We start from the raw sequence: 23,611 nt of genomic DNA on the forward strand, positions 1-23,611 counted from the left end.
AAAACGTGTTTTTTTTATTTTATATTTTTTTATTAAAGTAAGGGTAAATTTGGAATAAATTAAAAAAATTTATTAAAAATGACGATTTTAAATTGAAATGCAACATTAAGGACAATTTTAAGTTGAAAATTACATCAGGGACGGTTTCGATTCTGACCCTCAACGTTAGGGACCAAAATCGTACTTATCCCTTATTTTTATTATTGATGCAGTTAGTCACAAAATAATTTTAGCATTTTTTTTTAGGTAAGAAAAACTACATGTAGAAAAATAAAAAAATACAAATTAAGCATTATGATACTTTAAAAGAGTTGTTCAAAACTGATAGAGCTACTAGTAAAGAGACAGCTACTTCACGAGAAAGAATTCAACAACTTGATAGAAATTTTATTGACTTGAATGACTTGTTTGAAAATATTGGATTTTCTGACATAGATGTTATAATATGGAACAGATACTTCTACATTTTTTGCTAATTTAGATTCACCAAGTGCACCTTATACTTAGCTAAATCAATTAGGAGAGACTTCAACTTCAAGAGGTACAAAGCGTGAGTCTCCTATGAATGATTTTTTGGAGGCACAATATGAGAAAGTTGCATTTGGAATTACTACTATGGCCGATGCTGCAAAAGATGATGTGGCTCAGAGACACAGGTTGAATCAGTTAAGAGACAAGCTTCTGTGGTTAAGAGATAAGTTTTTGTTACTGAAAAACAAGTCTCATTAATTGAAAGATAAGTTACAATTGCTGAAAAAGTATTAGCTATTATGCACAATGTTCTGAAAACCGGTTCGAACCGGCTGGTCGAACCGTGAACCGGCTGTTGAAGCGATTCGGATAATAAGAAAAACCGCAGAATTTGAAAACCGGCCTTGAACCGACGAACCGGCCGGTTACCGATCGGTCGAACCGAACCGGAACCCGGCCGGTTTTTTAACCTTGCAGCAAAACGCCGCCGTTTTGTGTTGTGGGAACCCTAATTCCCTTCTCCCCTTCGCAGCCTCCACTTCGTCCAGCCTCCAGTTTCTCAGTTCTCATCACTCCAGCCTCCCACAGAACAGAACAACACCCACGACTCCACGAGGCCCTCAACGCACTCACCGCCGTCGCACTCACCTCAACGCACTCACCTCCGTCGCGCTTCAGCACCGTCACGCCGTCACCAGCGTCGCGCCGTCAGCTCCGTGGCGCTGTTGGGTCCGTCGCGCCTTCCGATACCTCGCGCAGTCAGCACCTTCCCGCCGTCAGCTCCGTCGCGCACACAGCTCCGTCGCGCCCTCAGCCACTTCGCATGTCACCTCCGTCGAGCTCTGCCTCTGAAAAAGCAATAGAGAAGCGTTGAAGCGTTGAAGCGTTGTCCTTCGAGCTCTGAGAGAAAGCAATAGATTTCCTCATTTCCAGGTAATTTTTAATTTAGTTATGAACATGATTTTGTGATGAAATCTGATTCTGATGAACTGAACTCTGAGTCTCTACTCTCTGAAACTGTTATGAACTGATTTTGTGATTTCATTGATTCTGATGAACTGAATTCTGATGAACTGAACATGGCTGTATCTAGATTGTTTGATGAACGGCCTATATGGTCCAAAAATGCTCTTACTGAACGCTTGCTTGATATCGGCTTAAGATTTACACATAGCAAGCTTAGAAGGTGACTTGCCCAAAATCTAGTCATTGGCTTTTTAATTTGCAGCAATTGAAATGCTAGATACTTGTGCAGTAACCTTTTATTCTTTATTCTTGTAGGCTTTTGTCTAGAATTTCCTACTACTTTTTCAATGGACCATTTCTAAGGTTCTGGATCAAGAAAGGATATGATCCACGCAAAGATCCTGATTCTCGCATGTATGACTTACTCCTTATTTGTAAATTTCTTAGTATATTTGTCTGTAGCTATTATTTAGGAGTTCTTTTCAGCATTAGAATCTTATCTGGGACGAGATTGTTTTTTATATAAATATTAATAGTTTATACTTTTCTCCAGGGTTTTGAGAATGCAAAATCTTCATCATGTCAATTAGTCCTTATAGGTTTTGTTATGTATATATATATATATTGGATCTGATCTGATCTTCAATTAGTCCTCATTGGTTTTGTTATGCATCCTAAAACTGGATTTTTTCATGTACCTTGATATAATAACATTTGATTTTGGTGGCTGTCACTTTCTATGATTAGTATATTGTTCTTTGTGCTGTTTTCTCATTTCTTAAGGCATTTGTTTTATTTAGGCTAAAACCTAGATGGGAAGATATATGCACCTTTCGAGCATTCCCTTACAAGATGCAGACATCTTTACAGTAATTCGAGCTTGTTGATGATTATATTCAATCAGAAATAAATAAGCCTCCATCACAGGCATCTTGCACTGTAAGTTTTGTGAACCTTTATTGAATATCTCAACTCAGATATGTAAGTTAGCAAAGTACTCTACTCTGCTCTTCATTCCCCTAGCATGAGGTAGAGTTCTATGTTAACTATGGATGATATGGACTTTGTCCTTTTTTTCTTCCTCCTTCCTCTTTGATTGAATGAGCAAATAGGTAGCTGTTTTACTCCATAAAATTTTCTTCTATTCTGAAATTTTGTGCATATTGATGTTGCTATGTTATGTTTGATTGGTTGTTTTATTTTTTGACTTTTGAATTTGTATTTGAATGAGATTATAACATTCTGGTTTATGTAGTATTTTTAATTTGAATGATATTTTAAAGTTTACATTAGAATATAATTATATTTTCATGTGTTTATTTATATTTTATTTATTATTTTATTATAAAACGGTTTTTTCGGTTCAACCACGGTCGAACCGGTTAAACCTATGAACCAGTGAACCAGTAGCTAGAGCGGTTTGATGACCGGTTCGATTTTCAGAACCTTGATTATGCAACAAAGCAGGCCTCACTTTTACAACGATTCAGATGTATGAGATATGTTGACTGAATTAGGTTTGGTAGGTTCATGTCAGATGCAATGTTATTAGTTTTTATGTGAAACTGGGTAGAAAAATTGTCAAACTTTTTGGTATCCCACCTGAAATGCAACTAGATGCTCTTTTTCATTTCATGACTGATGCTGGTGTTCGCTTAGGAGATGTGATACTTCTAGAAAACATTCACCATTACAGGTATAATTTTTATACGCACTTAATTTCTGGTTAATTTGAGGTTACTGTTTTTAACAATTGATTATGTGTTTTTTATTGTCGTAAAATATGAGTATATCTTCATGTATTTGAACAACATATCATTCTTTGTTTTATTTATGTTAATACATGGTTGCAAGTCACTTTTTGTTGATAGTTTGAGATTGGTTGGTTGTTTAAATAAAAAAATATCGATAAAATAGTTTTTTATGATCAACTCTGATTTTTGTGTTAATTTATATTTGTTGTATATGCTTGTGTAGAAATCATAATACTTGAAAATATTTAGTATACTATTTAGTACAAGCAGAAATGAATCATCTGGTAATATCTTTAACTAAGAAAAATCTTTTTTTATTTGAAGTAGATATGTATGGATAACTCCGGAAGTGGATCCTCTCTAGTGAAGAAAAAACTGGATGGTGTCAATTGTGATCTTTCACCCTTCATTGTTCTCTCTCTCATATTTAATTTTGGCCCCACTTATAAAGTTAACAGTGAGAGATCACACTGCATTTTCTCAAGTGTTGAAAAAACTGGAGAGGATCCATTTTCGATAGCTCCAGCTACGTAGAATTGATTTTTGGAAGTAAGCGTATATTGATGACTCTAACTATGAAGAATTATCCTTTTTGAAATCGGTGTGTGGTGATAAAATATTACTCTCCTGGAGTCCTGGTCATTGTTACTCTTTTGGTATTTTATTATATGTTTATAAAAATTGTATATGATTTTTTATTGCATGTAATAAGAAAGAAATGTTAGTCACTTCTGATGTTAATATTTTATTTTGTAAAGACAATTTATTAAAATTTTTTCTTAAATATGATTAAAAAGATTAATGATGTAGCCTATGAGTAAATTTATTATTCTTTTATGAAATTATTTATTTGTATATATTTAAAAAACAATGATACATCTTTTTGTTTATGACATTTAAAAGACAATAAAAAATGATAACTTCAAAAAAAGTTATTATTGTTAACACAGATAATATTTTAAAATCTTAAAATATAATTTGGATGATTTTTTTCTATTAAAAAAATGACTTGAATATATTAATAAAGTATAGGGCAAATGACTTCAATAAATCAAAAGAACTTCAATATGTCCTAATTGTCCCAAACCAAAAAATACAACGTCAAAGTCTCAAACTACATTTCTATATAAATCGAATTGAGTGAATTCGAATTAATTGAAATAGGAAATTGAATAAAAATTGAAACTAGTCAATTCGAATTACGTGAATGATAAAGAAATGAATAAATCGAATTTAGTGAGTTCGATTTTTAAATACGTGTAAATCAAATTAACAAGATTCGTTTTAGCCAACGGATTTCATGTCCAATGTAAATCGAAACCACTTAATTCGATTTGATGGTTTTGTAAATCGAATTTACTTGTTTCGATTTACATGTACTTGTCGTCAAATGTAATTCGAATCTAATTGATTCGATTTGCTTGCATCTTTGCTATATAAACAAATCAAAATCAGTTGATTCGAACTAGAAGCCTCATACCCCACTCCCAACCCCACCACCAGATCCGAAATTCTCTGAAAGCAACCCCCGGGAACAACCAAATCTGTATGCATGAAGGACGATCCGAATCGTCTGTATCGACTGGATGGAGTCGCGCATATTACTGGTGCCATCCACCTTGAGATTAGTGGTTTTAAATATTTAATTTTTTTTAAATAAATTAGTAGTTAGTTAGAACTGTTAGTGTGGGATTTTTAAAATAAATCCAAAAACAGATATTTGAATTTAGTTCATGTCAGACTTAGTGAGTCATTAGAAATAGAACAGGGTTAGCCGTAGAGTCATCAACAGAGTTAAGTACAGGTTTTTATGTGTGTTAATAATAAAAAGAACATGTTTTTATCTCATATTAATATTTTTTTGTTAAAAGGAAGAATTGGATCGTGAGTAGTGTAGAGGTTAGCGTAATTATCTTTAAAAGATTGGTAGGGATTTAGTGAAAAAATATTTGCAAAGTGATGACATGCAATGTCTGTGGTAACTAGAAATTTTGATGCATCGAGCAGTTTTTTTGTGACGAATGTGAGAAGTCATCTTGTATTCTTATGCAGCCCCATCGATGCATCAACAACATGAGACGGCAGCACGGGATGATTTTGGATGATAGGATCGTTCCTTACTTGCAGATGGCTGGTCTTTACCATCTTGCAAGATTGAACGAGCGCTGGTTTTGGTTGGACGAGCCGTTGGTCAGCGCCTTCGTAGAGCAATGGCACCCCGAGACGCATACATTCCACATGCTATTTGGCGAGTGCACGATCATACTACAGGATGTAGCGTACCACCTTGGTCTCCCGATCGACGGTCAGTATGTTAGCAGATGCCTGACAGACTTTCCACGATATATTGAGGGTGGCCGACCACCATGGGTTTGGTTTGAGGAGCTGCTTGAGGTATTCCTCATGCGAACTACATCGACAAGTTCACAGTGAAGTGCACATAGTTTGAGGAGACGTTTAGTGAGCTTCCACAGGGGGCAGATGAGGAGACGATTAGGAGGTATGCCCGTGCGTACATGATGATGCTCCTATCGATGCAGCTGTTTGGGGACAAGTCAGGTACCCGCCTCCATATCCGATGGCTGCCGTACCTCGCCAGGTTGGAGGACATGGGTCAGTACAGTTGGGGTTCTGCTACGTTGTCATGGCTATACAGGTGCATGTGCCGTGTGGCAAACAGAAATGTCATCAAGTTGGCTGGTCCACTGTAGCTACTCCAGTCGTGGATCTTTTGGAGGTTCCCTGGATTCTGGTGGGACGAATTTGATGTATTTCATTGGCCGTTGGCGTCGAGGTAGTATCCATTTACTTATGTGAAGTATTTTCCATTTTTAAGCATTTAAAATTATTGTTAACTAAATGTTTTGGTTATCAGATAGGGAGGTTATCAGCCGAGCTTGAGCGACAAGGGGCCTCCGTAAATTTGTGCCATGGCCTTCTGTTTGGCCATCCAAACCCTCCTATACATCGGTTTGAACCCGAAGTGTGCTTCCATGGCATCTGCAGTACCTTAATCGACGTGGTAGCATCTGCTATGATCAGGGGCATAATGAAGGCCGATATGACATGATAATCAAGCTTTCTGTGGTCACTAGAGATCGATGTGGCTAGACAAGTATGAGGACCATTGTACCATTTTACCTCCCAAATCCTTTTTCGCTGGTGGAGGCTGACCCGGATTAGCCATACGCAACCGCTCCGGAACTCCTTGCACTTGCCATAGTACTTGCGGTGATCCGACTCCAATACCTTGTACTCAACCCCGTGGCGAATGCTATAGGTCTTCATGCTAAGCACGACTTCCTCTTTATCCTGAAACTGCTGACCGACCTGAAATTCAGCTACACCTCCTGCATTTTGGGAGTCTCTTGCCCCGAAACCAACAGGTACAGAGGGATCCTCCTAAGGTGCCATGGCATCTAAGTCCAGAGCAGAGAAGTCCGGGAGGTACTGATTAGTACCTGAACTAGATGCTTTTCCACTCACAGGTGGAGTCGTTCGTGGTGTCTCCTCCTCGCTATCATCTGTAGCAATCGTGCAGGCTCCACATCATCATCATCATCATCATCATCATCCTGCAATGCATCCTCAACCCCATTGGGTGCTCCAACCTCTCCCAATACCAGAACACACGGAGGAGAACTGGGCGCCGCGAAAGCACTGTCTCCCAACGGTCCAGCCTCGCCAACTAATGCATCACAACTGCGATTCAGATTGATGGCAAAGGATGGTGAAGTCACTAAATCTGGCTAGGGTGCAATCACCGGCATTGCTGATGAGGATCCAACAGGCAATGCACTAGAGCTGGCTAGATGTCCTGTGGAGTGCATATTCCTGTTCAAGCCTCCAGAATTAGATGCCACATCCACAATTTTTGGCAACAACTCCGGAGTCCTCACCTCAGGAAATTGACGGCGGCAATGAAACAGCACCTGCATATCTTCGTCACTGCTAATAACGAATGAATCATACTTTACATCATCGCGTAACACGGAAATTGGAATTCGATAGAACAACTTCTCCACCCGTTTCACGCCATGCAGTCCTAGTCTCTGGAGTATAGTATTCTTAAACTCAACGAAACTGGTCGAAGGTTTGAAAAAAACACTCAGCGGGTCCTTGTCAGTGAACTTAATTCTCGATCGCGTTTTCTTCTTAATGGACCCTCTATAGTGCACAAGAGCTACAAAACTCTCATCACTAGCCATTGTGAATCTCACTCTTCTACAAAATTTCGTATACCAGCTCATTTTTATATACCTCATTGCTTTGTAAATCGAAACATTTAAATTCGATTTACTTTAACGTTGGTTGCATGTGTAAATTGAATTTAATTCATTCGATTTATGTTCATCACTAAATCGAATTGATCATTTGATTCGATTTTAATTGAAGTTCGTTTTTTACCTAATTAGAATCAAATTGATTCGATTTACTACGTGTTACACTAAATCAAATTCACTCAATTCGATTTACATAGAAATCTAGTTTGGGACTTTGACGTTGCATTTTTTGATTTGGGACATTCAGGACATATTGAAATGCATTGGAGTTAATCAAGTCATTTGCCCTAAAGTATAATTATATATAATATAGGTAAGGGTAAATATAATTTTACTCTGGTATAATTTTCTCTCTTCTTCCCTTTTCTTTCATCCAAACAAAAGAAAAAATTTTTTCTATTTTCTTTCCATCAATTTTCTCTTCATCCAAACAACATATAAAAAAATTATTTTTTCTTTTATTTTCTTTCTTCTCATTTTCTTTCCTTCTATTTTCTTTTCTCTTATTTTTTATCTTGCATCCAAACAATGCCTTACTCTTCACCAACATTAGCACACCTTTTCTTGCAAAATCAAACCAAAAAATGCAACCTAGATATAACAAAATTACATTGCATATGTTTTTATTGGTGGCCAAAATAAAACAATTTTAACAATTTTGTTTTATTTAAATATATCCTGCATGGTATTAAGAATGTCAACTTATTAATCTGTCCGAACTCGGAAGAGTTACTTTTTAAAAGAAGTTGAAGAATCGTTATAGCATTCGAAAATCAATTTCAAAGGTATTAATATTTAATAAGACAATTAAAATCTTAAAAATTAATTTGATACATTATACATGAGTCGAGTGTCAAGAGTCACTTTAAGTTATTGCATCTTTATTTCTTGATCATACTTGTTATTGTTGTTATTGTTGTTATTGTTGTTGTTGCTACATCTATTATATCTATTTTATCTATTATCTATTATATATTACTAATTTTACATCTAAAATGTGTCACATGTTACTTCTTTATTATAATTGAAATCAAATCTTTTCCTCCAAAATTAAAAAGATCTTTCCTCTTCCCTATTAATTTTTCAATCAAAACTCCCTCATTACAATTGAAATCAATTTTTTTTCTAAAATTAAAGAGTCCTTTTCTCCTTCCTACTAATTTTACAATCAAAATATACCACATGTCATTTCATCATTGCAATTGAAATCAAATATTTTCCTAAAAAATTAAAGAGTTCTCCCCTCTTCCCTTTCTTTTTCTCTATCTTTCTCATTCCTTCAACCACTCTATCTCTTTTATATATCATTATCAATGACTAATTACAAATTTGACAATTAAAATATACAATATAATATTTTTTAATTGTATTAAAATTGAAATATATATTACTATCTAAATTTTAATAAATTATCTTCCTAAATTCTCTCATCTACCTCTCCTTTTTTTCTATTTCTCTCTACCCTTCCAACTCTATATATAATTTATAATTTATATTCTATATTAGTAATTTGACAAATTAAAATGTACTACCTGAAATTTTTTTATTACAATTAAAATAAATTTTTTCTTTCAAAATTAACAAACTCCCTCTATCATTCTTCATCTTTATCTTTCTCTTTTTTTTTCTCATTCTCTATTTTTTCTACCTTTCTATTCTACAAAAAATAAATTTAACAAAATGATATAATTCAAATAAAAAATATTATTATTATTATATACATATTTTTTTAGTTTTTTTATTTAGTTTTAAATTTTCACCGTTTATCTTTCTAATCTATATTTTTATTTCTTTTCTTTCAAATATTTATTACATATAATTTGGATAGAATACTAATGTTATGATTAAAGTTAGAATCAACATTCAATTGTATAAAAAATTGATTTTGAGTTAATTTTACAACTATCAATATAATTTTTTTATACTAATATCTAATTATATTTTTATATAAAAAGAGAGAAAAATAATTATTTTAAATAGCAAGCATAAAAATTAATTATTTCTATTTGTGTAACAAACTTAACACCTAATCAAATGTTAAAATTAATTATTATTAATAAATTAAACTTTTTCACATGAAAATAATAATTAAAAATCTTATTATTTGATTTTTTTTATCTACGAAGACTTTGGTCTTTCTTACTCAACGGGGACTTTTGTCCCCTACGACTTTTTTGTAAGAGTGGTTTGATTCTATAAATCTTTTGTGTCATAATCTATAATGTCAGGACAAAACCGATGTAGTTTTAAAATATTTATATTCCCGTAAAATCAACGGAGATCTTGGTCTTCTTAGCCGATGCGACTTTTGTCCCCTACGATTTTTTTTTTTGTAAAATTAGTTTGATTCTATAAATATTTTATACCATAATCTATAATGTTAAGACAAATCCGACGTAATTTTAAAAGGTTTATATTCTCATAATGTTATTATGGGTAAAAATACTAGTACTAGTCTAATGCTTGCATATGTCATTTATTTATAGATATAAATTAAAGAACATAGCATGCATTATCATTTTATTTTATTTTATTTTAGAGAAAATGACAAATAGGTCCTGATCTTTTGTCCCGCAGATATTTTCGTCCCTAACCATTGAAAAATACTTTTAAGTCCGTGACCTTCACAAAACTTGGACGGATCAGTCCCTCCGTCCAAATGCCTCCGTCAAACCCAACGGAAAAGTCTAACGTGACTCCCGTAATACTTGTCACGCATACGCGTGGGTCACGCGTACACATCGCCTGGCAGACTTTCCTCTCACGCGTACGCGCTACGCGTCACCATGAATTCAGCAAATCCTCATTTCTTTATGAGTTCTCTACTTTGTATGCTTTTTTTCCATTTCTTTCAAGTCATTCTTGCCTTCAAAACTTTAAATCACTCAAACAAACATATCAAGGCATCGAATGAGAGAAATGTTGGGTTTTTTTCCTCTCCTTTGTGAGGCCCAAGCCCAACATTTTGGGGGTGTATTCTTGCACCCTAGTGTCACAACTCTAATTCAGATTTTAGAGGTCATTTGAGAGAAAGAGAGTAGCCACCAAAGAGAAAAAGAGAAGGAAAAAAAAAACAGAATTTTCATTTTTGCCCAAAGCAGTAAATTTTAAATAGCAGTTTCTCAATTGTTCACCGTTGGATCGGCTTAAAATTTAAACTGTGTGTTCCTATCATCTTGTTCTTCATTCTGGTTGGTGGAGATGTTGATTGAAGATTTGCAGTGAGAGAAATTATCTTCGCAAGAGAGAAATTAGGTTTTCCGTTTTTACACAGAGTAACAATCTTGGAACGGAGGTTTCTCATTCTTTCACCGTTGGATCGACGTAAAATTTGGACTGTAGATTCTTCACATCTTATTCTTCCTTCTGAACGGTGAAGATTTTAATTGAAGGTCTAAAGAGGGAGAAATTGGCTTCGACAGCAGCTTTATTTTTTGGGTATATTTCATCTTCTTGCTTCTAATTTGTAAGCTTTGGTGATTTGATGTTTTGGCTGGTTATATGTACTTTTTTGTGCTTTGTTTGAGACTCTCTTGTACCTCATTTGATTATAGTGGAGCTATTTCATTGGTCTGGACGACTCGTGGTTTTTACCTCTCACATTGAGGGGTTTTCCACATTAAAATCTCGGTGTGTTCTTATTATTGCTTTACTTGCTATATTTGCTTGTTATAGTTGCTGCCATATTATATTGTGAGTGTTTCCATATTATTCTTGTGTTGGACATTTGTGTCGTTTCCGCTACTAGGCTCTTTCATACTGGCATCAGAGCTTGTTGGTATTTTTCTGGGCTTGTGATTTTATGAACAATGGAAGCTAATACTAATACTAGTAGGATGATCACTCTTAATGGTCCTAATTATGATTTGTAAAAGTCAAAAATGGAAGATTTACTTTATGTCAAAAGTTTTCATCAACCAGTTTTTGGTACAGAGAAGTCTAATGATAAATCTGATGATGATTGGACTTTGTTGCATAGACAAGTCTGTGGATATATTAGGCAGTGGATTGACGATAATGTGTTGAACCATATTATTGGAGAGACACATGCTCGGACTCTTTGGATTAAGCTTGAACAGTTGTATGCTCGAAAAACTGGGAATAACAAGATATTTTTGATCAAGCAGTTGTTGGCTTTGAAGTATACAGATGGGACATCAATGACAGATCACTTGAATAATTTCTAAGGAATTATGAATCAGTTATCTTTCATGGGTATCAAGTTTGATGAAGAGGTTCAAGGATTGTTACTTCTTGACTCCTTACCAGACTCGTGGGAAATTCTCAGAATGTCATTGTCCAATTCTGCTCCTGATGGTGTAATCTCTATAGATCTTGCCAAGAGTAGTGTTTTGAATGAAGAGATGAGAAGAAAGTCACAAGGTACATCGACTACACATTCAGATGTTCTTGTTTCTGAGTTTAGGGGGAGAAGCAAAAGTCGAGGTCCTAAAGGTAGAGATCAAAGCAGAAGCAAGTCTCGAAGAAAGTATAAGAATATTGAATGTCATCATTGTGGTCAAAAGGGACATGTGAAGAAATTTTGTTGGCAGCTAAAGAAGGAGAAAGCCAAGGCAAGTAAAGACAAGAGCACAAATAAAGATGATGGTAGCAAGGAAGACAAGGTTAATGTAACTCATGATGATTTTTTTGTTGTTGAGAATTTTGAATCTGTTAACCTTGTTGATAATAGCACTAGTTGGGTGATTGATAGCGGTGCTTCTATTCATGTTACATCTAGGAGGGATTTGTTTACGTCTTATACTCCTGGTGATTTTGGTGATGTGAAAATGGCTCATCAAGGTGTTGCAAAATGTGCCGGTGTTGGACAGGTTTGCTTGGAAATCTCCAACCGTACCAAGTTGACTTTGAAGCGTGTGAAGCATGTTCCAGATATTCGGTTGAACTTACTTTCTGTTGGTAAGTTATGTGATGAAGACTTGGATAGCTCATTCTCTCGTGATAGTTGGAAGCTCACCAAGAGTTCCATGGTTGTTGCTAGAGGTACTCGACACGCTACTCTTTATTTAACTCAAGTAAAGATTGTGAAAGATGTTGTTAATGCTGCTGAGTTTGTTGATGAAACTGATTTATAGCATAAGAGATTATGTCATATGAGTGAGAAGGGCATGAATATGTTATCCAAGAGGAATCTTTTATCTGGTTGTAAGATTGCTTTGCAAAAGTACAACCATTGCTTTGCTGGGAAACAGAACAGGGTTTCTTTCAAGAGCCACCCACCTTCAAGGAAGTCAGAGATACTTGACTTGGTGCATTTTGATGTATGTGGGCCGATGAAGACAAGAACATTTGGAGGGTCTATCTATTTTGTAACCTTTATTGATGATCATTCTAGGAAATTATGGGTTTACACTTTGAAGACCAAAGATCAAGTTTTGAATGTGTTCAAGCAATTTCAAGCTTCTGTTGAAAGAGAAACTGGGAAGAAGTTGAAATACATTCGTACTGACAATGGTGGTGAGTACTCAGGTCCATTTGATGCTTATTGTAAAGAGCATGATATAAGACATCAGAAGACTCCTCCGAAGACTCCTCAGTTGAATGGCTTGGCTGAAAGGATGAACAGAACATTGGTTGAAAGAGTTAGGTGCTTATTGTCACAGTCTGGATTGGCAAAATCCTTTTGGGGTAAAGCTTTGAGCACTGTTGTTCATGTCTTGAACCAGACACCATGTGTTCCCTTGCAATTTGAAGTGCCAGAGAAGGTATGGTCAGGTAAAGATGTTCTTATGATCATTTAAGAGTCTTTGGATGTAAAGTTTTTGTTCATATTCCTAAAGATGAGAGATCTAAGCTTGATGTAAAGACTAGGCAATGTATTTTTATTGGCTATGGCATGGATGAGTTTGGTTACAGGTTTTATGATCCTATTAGCAAGAAGGTAATTCAGAGTAGAGATGTTGTCTTTGTTGAAGACCAAACATTGAAGGATGTTGATAATGCGGAGAAGCCAATGGTTTAGCCTAGTGATGATTTTTCTGACTTGGATATTACTCCCTCTATGCCTATGGTAGAAGATGGTAGAGTTGAAGCTCAAAATAATGAGCATGATACAAGTGCAGGTGAAGATGGAACAGTTGATTCGATACTTGATGAAGTTGGTGATGATGATCAAGATGAAGAACCATCTTTAGAAATTCCTGCAAATGCACTTAGAAGGTCTACAAGAGAGAGAAAGCCTTCATCAAGGTATTCTCCACATGAGTTTGTTTTGTTGACTGATGGGGAAGAACCTGAATACTTTGGAGAGGCTGTTGAAGATGAAAGCAAAGCTCAATGGCTTGAAGCTATGCAAGAAGAAATGAAGTCCTTGCTTGAGAATGATACCTATGAGTTGGTGAAGCTACCGAAGGGTATGCGAGTTTTGAAGAACAAATGGGTATTCAGAATCAAGAATGAAGAACACAATTCTAAGCCTCGGTATAAGGCTAGATTGGTTGTTAGAGGTTTTAGCCAAAGAAAAGGTGTTGATTATGAGGAGATTTTTTCTCTTGTTGTGAGGATGTCATCCATTCGTGCTGTGCTTGGATTAGCAGCGTCTCTTGATTTGGAGATTAAGCAAATGGATGTGAAGACAGTTTTTTTTCATGGTGATTTAGATAAGGAGATCTACATGGAGCAACCGGAGGGCTTTGTTGTTAAAGGAAAGAAAGATTTTGTGTGCAAGCTTAAGAAGAGTCTTTATGGGTTGAAGCAAGCTCCAAGACAGTGGTACAAGAAGTTTGAATCTGTTATGGGGAAGTATGGTTACCGTAAGACAACTTCAGATCATTGTGTATTTGTGCAAAAATTTTCTGATAATGATTTTATCATTCTTTTGCTTTATGTGGATGATATTTTGATTGTGGGTAAGAATGCTTTGAGGATTAATGAGTTGAAGAAACAATTGAGCAAGTTCTTTGCTATGAAGGACTTGGGTCCTGCCAAACAAATTTTGGAGACTATTACTCGTTATAGAGATTCCAAGAAGCTTTATTTGTCACAGGAGAAGTACATAAAGAAGGTGCTTCAAAGGTTTGGCATGAATGATTCCAAATGTGTTGCTAGTTCTTTTGCTCCTCATTTTAAGTTGAGTACCAAGCAGTGTCCAACCACTGATGAGGAGAAACAAGCAATGGATGAAATTTCTTATGCCTTAGCTGTTGGAAGCTTGATGTATGCTATGGTGTGTACTAGACCAGACATTGCTCATGCGGTTAGTACTGTGAGTCGTTTTCTCTCTAATCCAGGTGAAGAACATTTGAATGCTGTTAAATGGATTATGAGATATCTCAAAGGTACAACTAACTTGAGTTTGAGTTTTGGTGGTGAGAAACCTTTGCTAGTTGGCTTTACTGATGCAGACATGGCAGGAGATATTGATTCTCGAAAGTCTACTTCAGGTTATTTGGTCAAGTTTGCAGGGGGAGCTATTTCATGGCAGTCAAGGCTACAGAAGTGTGTTGCACTTTCTACCACAGAGGCAGAGTTTATTGCAGCAACTGAAGCATGTAAAGAGTTGTTGTGGATGAAGAAGTTTCTTGCAGCACTTGGTTTCAAGCAAGACCGTTATGTGTTATTGTGTGATAGCCAAAGTGCTATTCATCTTGCCAAGAATTCTACTTTTCATCCAAGATCTAAACATATTGATATTAGGTATCACTGGATACGGGATGTGTTAGATTCCAAGTTGTTCGAACTTGAGAAAGTTCACACTGATGACAATGGTGCTGATATGATGACAAAAGCATTGTCAAGAGAAAAGTTTGAAACATGTTGTTTGATCGCCGGAATGGCGAGAGCCTCCACCTAGTCGAGAAGGGGGAGATTTGTTGGGTTTTTTTTCTCTCCTTTGTGAGGTCCAAGCCCAATATTTTGGGGGGTGTATTCTTGCACCCTAGTATCACAACCCTAATTCAGATTTTGGAGGTCATTTGAGAAAAAGAGAGTAGCCACCAAAGAGAAAAAGAGAAGGGAAAAAAATAGAATTATCATTTTTGTCCAAAGCAGTAAATTTTAAATGGCATTTTCTCAATTGTTCACCGTTGGATCAGCTTAAAATTTAAAATGTGTGTTACTATCATCTTGTTCTTCATTCTAGTCGGTGGAGATGTTGATTGGAGATTTGCAGTGAGAGAAATTGGCTTCACAAGAGAGAAATTAGGTTTCCCATTTTTATACAGAGCAGCAATCTTGGAACAGAAGTTTCTCATTCTTTCACCGTTAGATCAACGTGAAATTTGGACTGTAGATTTTTCACATCTTTTTCTTTATTCTGAACGGTGAAGATTTTAATTGGAGGTCTGCAGAGGGAGAAATTGGCTTCGACAGCAGCTCTGTTTTTTGGGTATATTTCATCTTCTTGTTTCTAATTTGTAAGCTTTGGTGCTTTGATGTTTTGGCGGGTTATATGCACTTTTTTTGTGCTTTGTTTGAGAATCTCTTGTACCTCATTTGATTATAGTGGAGCTATTTCATTGGTCTGGACGACTCGTGATTTTTACCTCTCACATTGAGGGGGTTTTCCACGTTAAAATCTCAGTGTGTTCTTATTATTGCTTTACTTGCTATATTTGCTTGTTATAGTTGCTGCCATATTGTGTTATGAGTGCTTCCATATTATTCTTGTGTTGGATATTTGTGTCGTTTCCGCTGCTAGGCTCTTTCAAGAAAAACCTAGAAAGCATGTTTTCAATAATTAAACACACTTAGGAGAAATTCACAAAACCATGCTATTTTAGTAAATAAATATGGAAAAAGTTGATAAAATCCATCAAATTCAATATAATATAAACCATAAAATTGTGGTTCATCAACTTTCTCACACTTAAACATTAGCATATCCTCATGCTAAACTCTTGTAGTTCATCAACTAATATGCAAAATGCGTCTACCTACTTGGTTAAAAATGAATCAATCTCCAAGAACATATATGAACAAGTAAGGCTAAGATAGTATGATGATTTATGAATTCCACTAATTCAAATCTCAAAATGAAGTATAAATATACTTGCAAGAAGAAAGCTCGTGAAAGTAAGGAACAAGGGAATGAGTATTATTGAACCCTCACCGGAAGTGTTTGTACTCTAATCTCCCTAGTGTTTGAGGGTCGATTCTCTCAATTCTCTACTAATCTTGCTTTCTAAGGCTTGCTCTTCTTCTACCAATCAACATATATTCAATGCATGGATACACATATCAAGAGGTCTTTTCAAGGATTGTAATCGGGTTAGAGCTAAATTTAATTTACTTTTCTCCCATTCGATGCCTTGATATGTTTGTTTGAGTAATTTAAAGTTTTGAAGACAAGAATGACTTGAAAGAAATGGAAAAAAATCATGCAAAGTAGAAAATTCATGAAAAAATGAGGATTTGTTGAATTCATGGCGACGCGTGAGAGGGAAATCTGCCAAGCAACGCGTACGCGCGTGACAAGCATTACAGGAGCCACGTCAGACTTTTTCGTTGGGTATGACACTCTGACGGAGGCATTTGAATGGAGGGATTGATCCGTCCAAGTTTTGTGAAAATCAGAAATTTAAAAGTATTTTTCAAAAACCAAGAACGAAAATGTCCGTGGGACTAAAGGTCAAGGACCTATTTTTTTCTCTTTATTTTATTTTTTAAATAACATTCCATTGGTTAAAATTAAATGTTCAACTTATCTCTGACAAGCTGTCCGAAACTGAAAGGAAATTTACCCAGCAATCTTCCTTACTTGGTTACACTTGATGTAGAGGATTGTTGTGTACTGGAATCAGATATGAGGATGAGAGAGAGAGAGAGAGAGAGAGAGAGAGAGGGGTGGGAAACACTGAGAGGGGTAGAAGTAGGATTTTCGTAAAGATCCTAGGGTTTGGAATAGAGAAGAGTACTATTGATTGGAAAATGAATCGTTCACTATATTCGTTGATCATCTTCCAGAAGATATTTCTAAGAAGGAGTTGCATCATCTGTTCAATTGGACTGGGCGGATTAATGATATCTACCTGTCACGAAAACAAAAACATGGAACCCTGTACATTTTCGCGTTCATCCGATATACAACCAAGGGAGGAGCTACGAAGGCTATCGCGGAAATGAATGGGATGAGGTTACGAGGGAAGTTTATCACAGTAGGAGAAGCTAGATATCGACGCACTAAGGAATTGAAATCGACGATGGGACATCAAGAGGAAAACCACGCACGGAATTCAATCAAGGCTCAACCCTTACATGAAGTGCGACAAAAGGAAGAGATCGGCTATGTGAAAGAGGTTAAGAAGAACGAAGCACCAGGGGAACCGCTCGGCAATAGGTGGATGAAGAAGTTGGAAGTGCCAGTGGCAAAAGAAAACCTGGTCTGGCTGCAGAGTAGTCTAGTAGGCGGAACGACAAAGACAATTGACTATAACTCTTTGAAGGCAATGATTAAGAAGAATGTACCCCAGGTGGTGGAAATCAGAGAATTAGGAGCACACAAAGCACTCCTGACGTTTGACAGTATTCTTAGTGCTGAAGAGGCGTACACGTTCGAACTGAACAACCTTCTCAAGTTTTTTCATAGGGTATGGAGATGGGATGAGGAGGAGCGGAGCGATACTCGAAGGGTATGGCTAGAGTGTTTCGGTATTCCCTTGCATACATGGTCACCAGATACATTCAAGTTGATAGGGAGCCAATGGGGGGAAGTTGTTGGATGCGATCAGGCCACGGAATCTTGCCTCTCCTTCAGCGTGGTGCGGGTACAAATTGACACTTATTGTATGGACAGAATCAACGAGTGGATCCACATCACAATTGGGACTAGTGGATTTGACGTTCTAGTTAAAGAGGTTAATCATGAGAGCCTTGGAAGGGAGCTGAAGATTGCGGAAACAGATAAAACTTATTTTCCAGAAATATGCGAGTGCTCCGGTGCGCGCGGTGGTTTGGTAATTGGTGATCCGGCGGCTGATTTGGTGATGGCGACTCCAAGGGAGGAAGATTATGGAAAGGACAATTTGGTAATTCAAGAAGACATATTGAATGAATGGAATAATGACAATTCAATTCATTTTCAAATTCCAAGAGTAACGGAAGGCTTTGTTTCAGATAGAATCGCTAAATTAAAGGAATTTACTGATTTGGTTAATGATTCGTGTTCAGAACAAATGGTTAGTTGGGAATATGATAATGGGCTGAAGGAAGACTGTTATTGTACAAAAAAGGGAGCCCAAGCATGGGATGAGGTTTGGGCCAAAAATCAGAAGAGATACAGCAGGTTGGAGGATTTAAACGTGGGCTACATCACCGCAGGCCCAAACCAAGCTGAATTTGGCACATGCAGCCCAGCCAAGGATCAAACTCGGACTGATGGGGAGCGTGCGTCATCTCAAGCGGGCCGAGTAATGCTCCATCTGGGTTCGCGATGTCTAGCAGTGAAGGATAGCGTTGTGGCTGATGACCTGACGGCTATGGAGACGCCGTGCAATGGTCAGTCCGGAGTGGCAGTACCACGACGAGGCAGAGACCACCTGGACGCTTACCACGGCTCCATCGGGATAGTTGAAGGGGATGCCGTGCTGAGGACAGATGGCGATGCGGGCTTCCATGGTCTACCTAGAAACCTGTCAAGACGTCCTGTGGCTCCATGGCAGGATATGAAGAGAGTTGCTCTGTTCGGCGCAGGTGGGACTGGCAGAAACGCCGAGGAGGCTGGAGCGATGTCCGAGGGGGCTGATGCAGTGGATGAAGAGAGAAGCCTGGCTCCTGCAATAGTGGATGAGGGCAGTAGTGCAACTGGAATCGTGGAAACAAATGAAGGGCAACAAATATCTAAAATTGAAGAACAGTTGGCTGAGAATAGAAAGGCGTGGGATTTAGCTGTTGAATCCGGAGCAGTACAGTACGATGAAGAAGACGACTTAATGAGGATATTACAAGAACAAAATGAAGCGATAGCTGAGAAGAGGAGGATAGCAAAACTGAAAGAGAAGGTGCGAAGAAGCAGACCGAAAAAGTTTAAACAGGTGTGTAACAATGTTTTAAAATGATTTTTAGCTCTTGGAATGTTAGGGGGTTGAGGGGGGTTGGAAAATTGAGTATGATAAAAGAGCTCAAAAAAAAGCAAAAATTAAATATGTTAGGCTTGGTTGAAATAAAATTGCAAGTTGTGAATAAATTCGATGTCGTACGTATTTGGGGAAATGATGCGGTGGGATGGGAGTTTGTAGGATCGGTAGGCACATCTGGGGGTCTGTTATTAATGTGGGATGAGTTGCTATTTAGAATGAATAACTGTTACAAAGGGGATAGGTGGCTATGTGTTGAGGTAGTTTTTTTGAAAAATGAGTTCCATTGTGCTTTCTGTTTGGTTTATGGTCCGCATATGAGAGTTGAAAAACTTGTTGTTTGGGAGGAACTGAGCTATATAGCAGGGTTATGTCAAGTCCCGATATGCTACTTGGGTGACTTCAATGAGGTGATACGGGTTGATGAAAGGAAAAATCAGGACAGATTAACAGCGTCTGCAGAAGATTTCAAGGGTTGGATCCAAGATATGCAGTTAGTGGACTTACCGCTGAATGATCGCAAGTTTACATGGTATAGAGGTAGATCCTGTAGTCATATTGACAGAGTCCTGCTGAGTGTAGAATGGACTGAAGAGTTCCCGGAGATTCGTTTAAAAGGTGGTCCGAGAGGCTTGTCAGATCATTGCCCAATAATAGTCAAAGTTACTAAGTTTAGAGGAGGCCCACGTCCGTTCCGGACTTTAGACTCATGGTTTACACATGAAGGATTCCTAAGAATGGTCAGGGAGGAATGGCGGAATATTGGAGAGGGACAGTTCACAGATAAATTGAAGGCTCTTACGGTGCCTTTGGGAAAATGGCATAAAGAGAAATTTGGTGACTTGGAAAAGAAAATTCAGCGTTTTGAGGAGGAGATCAAGAGGGTGGATGATATGGTTGGAAATGGTGTCTATGATGGTACTATGGAGGCTAGAAGGAAGGCTCTAGTAAGTTGTTGCAAGCAGTGGTATGTGAGGAAAGAGGTTCACTGGAAACAGATGTCGCATTCTAGGCATGCGAAGGACATGGATAAAAAAACACTCGGTACTTTCATAGTTTGGCGTCGGCAAGAAGAAGGAACAATAGGATCGATGCTTTGGTGATTAATGGTAGGTTGGTAAGAAATCAAGGTAGGATCAAGATTGCCATCAGAGACTTCTACAGAGAGTTGTATCACCAGGAGAGATCCCCGGTAATAGGGTTTAGAGACGGTCTGGTTAATCGGATTAACGAAGAAGAATCCAGTGCATTGGAGTGCATACCATCATTGGTGGAGATTAGGGAGGCTGTTTGGGACTGTGAATCCTCTAAGGCTCCAGGTAGTGATGGGTATAATATGAACTTCATCAAAAAGTGATAGGATGAGATCGGCAAGGAGTTCTCGACAGCTGTTCTGGATTTCTTTCGGTCATCAAGGTTGCCGCCTGATTCCAATGTTACTTGGGTGGCTCTGGCTCCGAAGTTCACTGGAGCCAAAGAGATCAAAGACCTCAGGCCGATCAGCATGGTTGGATGCATCTACAAAGTCATTTCAAAGGTGATGGTCAGAAGGATGAGATCAGTGATGCCAGGCTTAGTAGGGGAGACTCAAAATGCATTTGTGAAAGGTCGGAAAATTCATAATGGGGCTCTGATTGCGTGCGAAACAGTGCAATGGCTGAAGGCAAGGAAGAAGAAGGCGGCAATTATTAAATTAGACTTCCAGAAGGCTTATGATAGAGTGAAGTGGAACTTTGTGGATATTGTGCTGCAGAAGATGGGATTTGGGCGGAGATGGAGAGAGTGGGTTAGGGAGAGTATCGGTTCCGCATCCATGGCAATTCTGATAAATGGCTCCCCTTCCAAACCATTCAAGATGGAGAGAGGCTTGAGACAAGGTGACCCTTTGTCCCCGTTCTTGTTTGTTCTGGTTGTGGAGGTCTTACACAGGATGATAGGGGAGGCAGTGAGAAACAGACGAATCTCGCCGCTGCTGGTGGGGAAGAAAAACATAGAGTTATCACATCTCCAGTTCGCAGACGACACTATTTTATTTTGCCCACCGGAGGAGGAGACCATTAGAAACTATGCCAGACTCTTAAGGTGTTTTGAGATTATGTCGGGGTTAACGATTAACTTTGATAAATCCAGCTTAATCCCAATCAATTGTGAACAGCTCTGGACTGACAACATGTGTAGCTTATTGGGATGTAAAGAAGCGAACCTCCTAGTCCGTTATCTTGGCATTCCTTTAGGAGCAAACCCGAGGCTGGTAAAGACATGGAAGCCGATAATTGACAAGGTTGAGGAAAAGCTCAGTTTGTGGAAGGCTAAGGTGCTAAATAAAGCGGGTAAGCTAGTCCTTATTAAGTCTGTGTTGAATAGCTTGCCAGTGTACTATCTGAGCCTGTACAAGATGCCGAAGGCCGTGGCAGAAAAGTTGATATCATTACAAAGAAGATTCTTATGGAGTAAGGAGGAAGGAAGGAATGGGATAGCACTAGTCAAGTGGGAAGTGGTTCAGGCCCCTAAAAATGAGGGAGGCTTGGGGGTAGGAGATGCAGTGATTAGGAACTCCGCCCTACTATTTAAGTGGTGGTGGCGATTTTCAAAGGAGGAGTGCCCTTTATGGAAGAAGGTTGTTTGCTCCTGTTACGACCTGAAGCCCAATATGATGTTATCATCTCAGCAAATGCCTACTAAAGGGGGACCGTGGAAGGACATATGCCAGTTGCAGCTCAAGGATAGTAATGTAAGGGACAAGATGATTACTGGGTTGTCTATGGAGGTGGGTGATGGCAGGAGGACTCTTTTCTGGGAAGATGTTTGGTTACAAGGCGGTTCCCTCAGGTTGAGGTTTCCGAGACTTTTCTCTATTTCAAACCAGCAAGGATCTGTCATAGGGGATTGCGGGTTTTGGGATGGGTTAGAGTAGGTATGGAATTTCCAGTGGAGGCGAGGCCTATATCAATGGGAGTTGGAATTATTGAATAGGTTACATGAGGTTTTAAGGCCTATAAAACTAGCAAGTGATAAGCAAGACAGACTTGTATGGAAGTATGGCAAGGAAGGAATTTTTTTAACTAACTCTTTTGTGCAGGTGGTGCAATCAGAGACTCTCCCAGAGGATATCACAAGTTTCAGCTTCACCAGAACCATTTGGAAAGGTTTGGCGCCACCACAAGTGGAGTTATTTATTTGGTTTGTGCTGATAGAAAGAGTAAACACTAAAGAAAGACTACATAGATTGGGAATACTTAGGCATGGGGACAATATATGTGTGTTTTGTAAAAGAGATGTTGAACATATTTACCACCTGTTCCTGGGGTGTGAGTTTACTTGGCAGGTATGGTGTCAATGGCTTTCTGATCTCGGGAGAGCGTGGTCTATTCCGGGCTCACTCAAGGAACATTTTGAGAGTTGGACAAGTGTCGTGAACAGTAATGAGGAGTGGAATCGGTGGTTAAGGTGCTTCTTTGCGGTCATTTGGAATATATGGCTTGAGAGGAACAGACGTATTTTTAATTCCAAAGAAGGTGGTTCAGAAGAGGTGTATCAATAGTCCTTGACCAGTTATAGAGAGTGGAGTAGCAGGAACTGTGTTGTTGTTGATGGCAATGTCGGAGATGACAACAGGGGTAATTAATTTATTTTGCTTTATTTCCTTTATTTTAATGTCCTCAGTTTGATTGTATGCTGCTCCACTGTATTGTATTGAGCTCTCTTGTTCAAAAAAAAAATTAAATGTTCAACTTGACACACACACAAAAAAAATATTCCAGAGAGAGAGCTTTTAAACTAAACTTGTAATAATTCTAACAAACGAAAAGCGGTACCGATATATATCTTTAATCCAATTATTCTACAATTAAAATAACACACAAGATATAGATAATAAGATAATATATATCTCTAACTAATTTAAAGAAGGGGGGAGAAAAATGTTATCAAAGGTGGTGCATTGCATTGTGTACCGTGCCGCCTTATATGGATGAGATCATGAGACCAACTGAAACACAGCATTGACTCTTCTAATCAGTTACTCATTCTTTGACCGGCTGGCTAAGCATCGTCCTTCATACCTCATCACACTTGCGCAATCTCGACTCTTCATCTTGACAAATTC

The 23,611-nt window shown here is 37.9% G+C and overlaps 1 protein-coding gene across 9 annotated transcripts; it reads left to right on the top strand.

The window, feature by feature from the left end:
* On the top strand, positions 829-7,448 carry LOC107630287 (general transcription factor 3C polypeptide 5-like). Of its 9 annotated transcripts, none has more exons than XR_002359224.1 (8): positions 829-1,404; positions 1,565-1,657; positions 1,753-1,851; positions 2,238-2,376; positions 2,837-2,959; positions 3,055-3,133; positions 5,244-5,985; positions 6,067-7,448. XR_002359224.1 is itself a non-coding variant. In XM_021118740.1 (3 exons), exons 1-3 carry the CDS (start codon positions 1,551-1,553, stop codon positions 2,308-2,310), a joined length of 279 nt encoding a protein of 92 aa, XP_020974399.1. In that variant the 5' UTR covers positions 1,518-1,550; the 3' UTR covers positions 2,311-2,827. The 9 variants fall into 9 exon arrangements, 1 of the variants encoding a protein (XP_020974399.1); XR_002359227.1 differs by having other exon boundaries at positions 3,097-3,133; XR_002359223.1 differs by lacking the exon at positions 2,837-2,959 and having other exon boundaries at positions 831-1,404.

This window comes from Arachis ipaensis, chromosome B03, assembly GCF_000816755.2.
Source record: "Arachis ipaensis cultivar K30076 chromosome B03, Araip1.1, whole genome shotgun sequence".
NCBI classification, from domain to species: Eukaryota; Viridiplantae; Streptophyta; class Magnoliopsida; order Fabales; family Fabaceae; genus Arachis; species Arachis ipaensis.

Excerpts from the sequence above, each read along its gene's own strand:
- LOC107630287 (XM_021118740.1), top strand. The coding sequence starts at position 1,551 with ATGGCTGTATCTAGATTGTTTGATGAACGGCCTATATGGTCCAAAAAT. Across the intron at positions 1,658-1,752 it reads ACACATAGCAAGCTTAGAAG|GCTTTTGTCTAGAATTTCCT; the intron begins GTGACTTGCCCA and ends TTATTCTTGTAG. Across the intron at positions 1,852-2,237 it reads AAAGATCCTGATTCTCGCAT|GCTAAAACCTAGATGGGAAG; the intron begins GTATGACTTACT and ends TGTTTTATTTAG.